The 8435-nt window shown below is 53.9% G+C and overlaps 2 protein-coding genes across 2 annotated transcripts; both read left to right on the forward strand.

Moving 5' to 3' along the window:
• The first annotated feature begins 3119 nt into the window (after positions 1-3119).
• Positions 3120-3521, forward strand: LOC149407476 (uncharacterized). The gene has a single exon (XM_089620278.1). It carries the CDS (start codon positions 3120-3122, stop codon positions 3519-3521), a length of 402 nt encoding a protein of 133 aa, XP_089476404.1.
• Positions 3522-4717: 1196 nt separating this feature from the next.
• LOC149407477 (uncharacterized) lies at positions 4718-5411 on the forward strand. Its single transcript, XM_089620299.1, has 2 exons — positions 4718-5006; positions 5098-5411. Exons 1-2 carry the CDS (start codon positions 4718-4720, stop codon positions 5409-5411), a joined length of 603 nt encoding a protein of 200 aa, XP_089476425.1.
• Positions 5412-8435: the final 3024 nt, after the last annotated feature.

Here is an 8435-nt window from a genome sequence, read left to right on the forward strand (position 1 = left end):
ACACAGAGGCGCCGCCCCGAAAGCAGATTCAGACACCCACACCCAAGGATATCGGTGCTTTGAAGTAACCTTGGTAATTATGACAAGACGCTTTTGATGTGCCACTAGGTAGGAGCCTGGTTTCCCGGGGACTCCACGAACGACTACGAGGTTCTGAATGTCGTCCGCGGTGACGGCTCTCTTCTTCGCTCGATAGTGATGGCACGCCGCGACCATCTGATAGAAAAATGGGGACATCTGCGATGCGTGCACTCCCAATCGAATCAGCAAGTCCTAAATCACTGGCTGGAAGGGCAACCGTAGCCCTCCGCGAAGGCTCGCCTCGTGAACGGCAACATACCCCTTCCGCGGACGAGTTGCGAGATCGTCGGGCAGTAGTCTCAGAATCGATATTGATTCCGGGATGCAATAGCGCTTCCTCAAACTCATAAAATTGGCGAAAGAGAGCGAGCTTGGAACGTCGACACCCGAGCCATCGATGTCGTTGCGAATTGCCGACTCTCCAACTGGGAAGGATAAAGCTCGCGCTTCTTCTCGTGCGGTCAATGAGAGCATCGCGGCCGGTGAGGCGTGGCGACTCGACGACTCGCCCGAGTGCTCGGCGTCAGGAACGCTTCTCGAGCAAGGCAAGTCCCCCTAACAATCACCCAATCAGACCGGCCGGCTCCCCATACGCGCACCCAGCCCGACAGGGTCCGTCTCCCGCATGTCCAGGCGGACAGAGGTCCCCGCGCGCCCGTCTGGCCCTCGGTCGGCCAGAGCTCCTCCCTCGCATCGGTTCGGGTCCTGGTCGGCCGGGTCTTCCTCCTCACACCAGCCCGGCCCTCGACCGGCTGGGTCTTGTTCATCGCGCGCGTCCGGCCGAAGGGCGTGGCCCAATTCTTGGCCGATCAGGCCTCCCCAACGCGGGCTCGGCCCGGGTATGCTCTCCTCACACCCGCTCGGCCCTGGGTCGGCCGGGCTTCCCCTTCGCTCGCGTTCGGCCCAAGGGCCCAGCCCGGCCTTTGGCCGGCTGGGCTTCCCTCGCGCGGGCCCGGCCCACCTGCACCTAGGGTTGGCCCAGGGGCCGGGATGGCCGCCGTCTCCTGCCCGATACCGGCTCTTCCTCGGACAACGTCGTCCCGCGCCGGCGCTTACCCATCGGAGTGCGCCTCCTCAGGCGCGGCCACGTCCAGGCCGCGTGCTTCGCCGACGCGGCCAGTGAGCAGCCAAACAGCTCTATCCAGTCGGGTGGGGTCCTCCTCGATGCTAGGATCGGCCCAGGTAGCGTCGCCGATGGCCGGCGCGCCTCCCTCGGCGTCCATCTCGCCGGGCGCGGCCTCGCCCGAGTCGCACGTTTCGTCCAAGCCTCTCGCAGGCAGCCAAACACCCCCACCCGGCTGGGGGGGTCTCCTCCAGAACCGGTGACAGCCCAGACGGCGCCGCCCGATGCCGGCGCACCTCATCCGGTGCGGATCTCACCGGAGACAGCATCACCCAGGCCGTGCAACCCGCCAGTGTCACCCCGGTCGGCCCCGCCTGCGCATGAGATCTCCCCGGAGCGTCTGTCGCCCAGACTGGTCCCGTGTCGGTCAGTCCGGCCGGCATCCTCCGGCGGCGCGAGCCGTCTCTGGCACGCGAGACCCCTTCCTCACCGGTCAGCAACGCATCGATTGAAGAAAAATCGTCTCCGACCATCCTTGTCGTCCTTGTGTTAAGAAGGGCCGGGTATGTTGTGTGGTAATCGGTTGAAAGGGATGAAAATCGGGCCCAAAATTCCTCTAGATCCACGTAGGGGTCCCCGAGTAGAGTGAGAAGGTCGTCATCAACGGCTCAACACGCCGACAGGTGGTTGGTGGGGTCCATGGGCACGCGCAACGAAACAGAAAGTGTGGAAACCAAAGCGATAAAAATAATAATTAAAAACGGTTAAATCGTACCTCATGGCGACGAGCTGCTCCGATGGACCGACGACTGCAGAAAAGCCTTGAGTTTACCACACGGGTTACACCCGGTGATAAACTCGGGGGGCTAATGTTACCGGCCCATCCCGACCCGGTGAAGCGACGGCGAGAGCTGCAACGGCCGACCCTGGGCCTCCCCTCGACGTGTGGCCGGCCCTGGGCTGTCGCTCGGCCAATGGCCGGCCCAGGGCCATAACTCAGCCGATGGCCGGTCCTGGGCCGTCACTCGGCCAATGGCCGACCTAGGGCCATCGCTCGGCCAATGGCCGGTCCTGGGCCTTCACTCGATCGACCCTGGACCGTCACTTGGCCAATGGTCGGCCTAGGGCCGTCGCTCAGCCATTGACCGGTCTGGGCCGTCGCTCGGCCGTTGGCCGGCTCTGGGCCCTCGCTCGGCCATTGGCCGGCTCTGGGCCATCGCTCGGCCAATGGCCGGCCCTGGGCCGTCACTCGGCCAATGACCGGCTCAGGGCCGTCACTCGGCCGGCCATGTTTTCACAGGGCCAAGGAGTCACAAAACACTCCTTGTCGCCTATAAATACGAGGCTTGGTCCCTCAAATCAGGTAACCCGAAATTGAGTACTGAAACGCTGTCGAACTCATAATTCACTCGCTTATCTCAAGCTTCGACCCTCTAAACATTAAACCCTCCATATTCCACCTCAATCCTCCTAATGTTGAGCGTCGGAGAGGTAAACAGAGGCACCCCCTCTGTTTCCCCTCTGTAGTTCACGTGTTCTTTCACTTATTTCAGTTGTTCTGACGAACTCAGGGATCATTGACAACTAAGGGATGACTTGGGATACCAAGTCCGGCACGCTCGAGTCCGAACGCGACCACTTGGTCCGGCCTTGAGTGAACCGTTTGGGGCTCCTAAATAATTGTCTGAAAATGAGCGACAACAAAGGCTGGCCGCGATAGCGGCCGCCGGAGCAAGTGACGAGCCAGCGAGCTCGAGTATGAATATCGTCAAGGCAATTGTGGGAGGGTCGGAGTACAACGACTCCCACAAATAGCGGAAAAAAGTATCTAAGGGCCGTGTCCCACTGGAAGATCTCCCAAAATATCAACCTCACTTACGTACAGCCCCTGTCCGTCCCTTTCGAGTCGATCTACTTCACTGAGATTGAGGTCAAAAGAGTCCTGCACCCGTATAACGATGCGATAGTTGTAACGATGACAGTCGCAAACAACATCGTTCGCTGCATCCTAATAGATAATGGCAGTGCAGTAGACATCATCTTCAAAGCGGCCTTGGACTACATGAAGCTCGACGGGGTAAAACCCACACTCGTCAAAACCCATCTCTATGGTTTTTCTGGGGAGAAGGTCTGGACCGAGGGGTCCATCGATTTGCCAATGACTTTCGGAACGCGAGGAGACATTGAGGTCACTTGCATCGTAACGTCCCTCATCGTCGACGATCCTGTGGCATACAACATGATCATTGATCGATCGACCATCATAGGCCTCAAAGCCGTAACGTCGATGTACCATCTTATGATGAAATTCCCTACCAAGGAAGGCGTGGCTCACATGATGGGAGACCAGGCTATGGCAAGGACATGCTACGTCTGAGATGTAGATAGCAAGATGGTCATCAAAGAAGAGGAACATAAGATAGAGAGCACGGTGTACCAACCCGGAGACGAAGTGCCATGCGACATCGAAGAAGGCGACACATTTGGAGAGCTGGACCAACGATAAGAAATGATGCGTCATAGGGTGAAGACACCTGAGGACATCATGCCAGTCCTGTTGGACGATGCCAAGCCTGACCAAGTCATCAAAATAGGTGCCCAACTCCCGAACAATATCCAGCTCGAACTCACGGCCTTCTTACGTGAGCACAAGGATGTTTTTGCATGGACACATGCTGACATGCCTGGGATCGACCCCGAGATAATGGTGCATCGCCTCAACGATGATAAAAGAATACCCAAGAGGGTAAACCAAGGAGAGCATTCAGTGGGAAGAGGTATCTGGCCATTAGAGAAGAAGTTGATAAACTCCTCGCCGCCGACTTCATTCGAGAGGCGGAACACCTCAAATGGGTGTCAAATGTGGTAATGGTGAAAAAGCCAAATGGGAAGTGGCGGATCTATATCAATTACAAAGATCTCAATAAGGCTTGCCAAAAGGACAACTTCCCTCTCCCAAGAATCGAACAACTCGTGGACGCGACAACGGGCCACGAGTTACCGAGCTTTATGGACGTGTATTCGGGCTATAATAAGATCCGAATGCATATGGACAATCAAATCAAGGCGACGTTTGTCACCAATCGCAGCCTTTATTGCTATAAAGTCAAGCCTTTCGGCTTGAAAAACACAGGCGCGACCTATCAACGATTGGTGAACCGAATGTTCGCCAACCAAATTGGTAAGACCATGGAGGTATACGGGGATGACATGCTCGTCAAAAGTTTGAAAATCGGAGACCATGTTAGAGATTTGAAGGAAATGTTCACAGTCTTACGACGCTACAAGATGAAACTCAACCCTAATAAGTGTGCATTTGGGGTGGAGTCGAGAAAGTTCTTGGGATACTTGGTGAGCAAGCGAGGGATCGAGGCGAATCCCGAAAAGATTAGGGTGATCTTAGAGATGAGATCACCATGGAAGGCAAAAGAAGTTCAAAGCCTAGCCGGCAAGATCGCGGCCTTGACAAGGTTCCTATCGAAGACAACTGACAAATGCCAGCCTTTCTTCAAAGCCCTGAATAAGAAGGATGGGTTCGAGTAGACCGAGGAGTGTGAGAAGGTGCTTTGTGACATGAAGACATACTTCGCCTCACCTCCGTTCCTCTCCAAACCCAAAAATGGCGAGTCGTTGTTGCTATACCCAGCTATGTCCAAGAGGGCCACTAGTGCAGTGCTCATACGAGAGGAGGACAAGATACAATGGCATGTTTACTACTTAAGCAAGGAGCTCCTTGACGCCGAGACTCGCTATCTGGAAATTGAGAAGCTGTCCCTCGCATTGGTCATGAACGCATCAGATCATTGTGCACACATGGCACCCAATAGAGAAGGCGTTGCAAAGAGGATCCTCAACGAGGATGGCAATATGGTCACAAGAGCAAAGCGAATATGGGATCACATTCTAGCCTAGGGCGACAATAAAATGGCAAGCCCTCGCTGACTTCGTGGCAGAATTCTCGTATGTGCCTCGGCTAGAGGATGGAAAAGAAGAAGAAAAGAAGGAAGATGACGTGCGAGAACCATCAAAGAAGAGAGAAGTTGGCCCGATAGGGCCGGTGTGGGGTTTGCACGTAGATGGCGTGTCAAATGTGCAAGGAGCGGGCGCCAGAGTAGTATTGAAAAATTCCAACAGGCAAGTGTTGCGACATGCACTACGCTTCGAATTTAAGGCCTCCAACAATGAGGCTGAGTACGAAGCTTTGATCATGGGGCTAGAGTTGGCCCAAATATTGGGGGTCGAGAACCTTCGCATTCACTGCGATTAATAGCTTATCATGAACCAAGTGAAAGGCGAGTACACCGCCAAAGAGCCCAACATGATAGCGTATCTCGCAAACACATTGAAGAACCTCGAGGTCATTTCCTGGTTTGAGGTTGTGCAAGTCCCATGTGAAGAGAACACTGAAGCCGACGCCTCAGCACGACTCGCATCTGGGATTGATGAAGAAGAAGAAGGAAGCGCTCCCATCGAGGTTCTGACGCGGCCCTACGTCTTGAGAGGTGACGTAGGAACCATTTGGAGAGGTGTCCCCGCTGTTATCTTGTGAGACCCCTCTAGTAGAGTACATCTCGAAAGGGATTCTCCCTGAGGATCAAGATGAGGCAAAGAAGCTAAAAAGCTTGGCCTCGAAATACACAATGCGAAGAGACATCCTCTACAAACGAGGTTACTCGATGCCACTGCCACGGTTCCTTCGTGAGAGCGAGGCCAAGAAATCCCTTCACGACGTGCACGAGGGGCTGTGTGGAAACCACACGGCAGGACAATCGCTCGCACTAAAACTCCTTAGGTTGGGGTACTTCTGGCCAACCTTGAGAAAGGACGCAGACTCGTGGGTTAGGAAATGTGATAAATGCCAAAGGTTCATCCACGTTCCATGACAGCCTCCCGCGCCCCTCTATCCAATCATCGTCCCGCGACCATTCACGAAGTGGGGGATCGACCTCATCGGCGAGTTTCCCACGGCTCCGCGACAATTCATGTACGCCATAATCGTTATCGACTATTTAACCAAATGGGTGGAAGCGGAGCCATTGGCTAAAATCACCAAGGCGAACACTACTAAGTTCATCTGGAATAACGTAGTGTACCGCCATGGCATCCCGACCTCGATCGTGGCAGACAACGGAAGGCAATTCGATAAAGCCCGCCTGCGTGACATTTGCAACCAACTTGGAATCAACAAGACATTCTCATCCCCCGACACGCACAAGCCAATGGCCAAGTGGAGGCAGTGAACTGCATGATCAAGGATAACTTGAAGAAAAGGTTGGAGGAAAAGAAGGGCGCGTGGGCCGACAAGCTCCTATTCGTCTTATGGGCATATTGTACTACCACTCGGAACGCAACAAGGGAGACCGCGTTCGCCCTAGCTTATGGTGTCGAAGCCATTGTTCCTATCAAAACGGAACTCTCGACCTTCTGAATGGAGACATTGATGAAGAGGGCAATGACAAAGCATTGAGAATCGAGCTTGACCTAATCGATGAAAAGAGGGTGGACGCCTTGACCCGCCTAGCCATGCAGAAAAGGAAGGTAGAAAGATACTACAAGGGCACCAAGGAAGGTAGGAGCCTTGTTCTGAGAAGGGTGTTCCGAAACACCAAGGTTAAAGGCGCTGGAGCCCTAGGGCCTACCTGGGAAGGACCGTATCGAGTACGAAAAGCCATTCACAAGGGCACGTATGAACTCGAGAACATGGAGGGTCAAGTCTTCACTCACCTGTGGAACGCCGAACATCTAAGGCAATACTACCAATAAAAGGCTAATCGACATCAAAGGCCTACCCTCGGCTTTCCATATTTTTTTTTATAAGATTGAGCTTTTTTTTTCTCTCAAAAGGCCAAGTGCCAAGACATTGATGTTACGACTTTTTGGTATACAATGGAAAGTTGTTTTCCCTATTTTTAAACATGTTATTGCATGTCTCCTGTATTATAGTTTCCAGGCTTTGTCTAGCAAACCCAATAAAATCAGATGGCTAATGGGGACGATCCGACGATCTGGAAAACAAAATGAGACAACCAAAACGCGACCAGCACACTAAGGTGCCACACTGGCCAAAGGATCAAATCGAAAAAGGACTTAACTCGGCGGGACAATGCGAATACCGACAGGTAAGCGCGACCGCTGGGGGATCAAGTCTGCAATAGGCTCAACCCAATACGTGACTACGAGCGCCAATAAGTGTCATGTCTCCGGGAGACCGCCGCGCTCGCCGCCCGATCAAGCGACTCGTAAGCCGATAGGCCATTGAGCACGTCGGGTTCAAGGCATATGTTCGTAGGGCGAACAACTGGCTCAGCCAACGCTCACGGGAAAACCACCAAACACTCATCCTTACACATAACGGCACGCAAAGGCTTCGCACTCGCAGAGATGGGTATCACGCTTACCGCACGGAGAAACAAGTCGCACGTCAATAGTTAGTCGACCACGTTGGGTTCATGGCTAGCATCCGCAGGACGAACAACCGGTCCGGCCGGCCGTCCATGGGAAGTGAAGTCACTCAGGGTGATAACAACTCTCAGCCAAAGGTTGCCCGTGAAAATCAATTGGACCCCTAACGGTTGATCGAGAAAATAAGATGCACATATAATCAAAGAAATTTAAAGTCAAGGAATGCGTGAAGACAAAAGCGCACGAAAGCTCCAAGTATAGCAAACAAAAGGGGTTCAAGTCGAACAAAATGCGATAGCACTAAAACAGAGACACAAAATCCACAACCACAGAATCCGAGAAAAAAAATGAAAATCACTAAACAAGTGCGTATGCGAAGAAAGAAAATAAGCTACTCGAAACCAAAGTCCATACGCTCCTCGTCCGCCTCCGACAGTGGCACGTTCGGGCGCTCGAAAGAGTTCCCGACGGATGAGTGGGCATTCTTGGATGGGTGGCGGCCGACCGGCCCATTGGGACGCGACACATCATCATGGGTAGGGAACATGGCGTCAAAGAAGGCAAATGTGGTCCTCTGTAAAGCATTCTCCTCCACCGTCGCATTCCGCACACGAACCGCGGCCACGTGACGAGCCTCGTATAAGGCAACGTCCCAATCATCCTCTAGCCGGGCCTTCGCAGGCGCGACCTCATCTCTGTCGTGGAGAACCACTTGCATCTCCCCAAGCAAGGAGTCGTTCTCTTCATCCGCCTTTGCTTACACACCCTTGCTCTCGCTGAGCTGCTTGCGGGTGAGTCGCAGGTCGCCTGAAGGGTCGTGGCCCATGCCTCAGACTCTTTTGCTTCCCTCAGGAATGCCTCCACAGATTCTTCAACCGTCGCGCGAGTG

The sequence above is a fragment of the Urtica dioica genome, chromosome 1 (assembly GCF_054948205.1).
Source record: "Urtica dioica subsp. dioica isolate 48M chromosome 1, U.dioica_male_clone48M_v1_H2, whole genome shotgun sequence".
Classification (NCBI taxonomy): Eukaryota; Viridiplantae; Streptophyta; class Magnoliopsida; order Rosales; family Urticaceae; genus Urtica; species Urtica dioica.

Coding starts and splice junctions, on each gene's coding strand:
- LOC149407476 (XM_089620278.1), top strand. CDS start 3,120: ATGACAGTCGCAAACAACATCGTTCGCTGCATCCTAATAGATAATGGC.
- LOC149407477 (XM_089620299.1), top strand. CDS start 4,718: ATGAAGACATACTTCGCCTCACCTCCGTTCCTCTCCAAACCCAAAAAT. Junction 5,007..5,097: donor GAGGATCCTCAACGAGGATG/GCAATATGGTCA, acceptor ACTTCGTGGCAG/AATTCTCGTATGTGCCTCGG.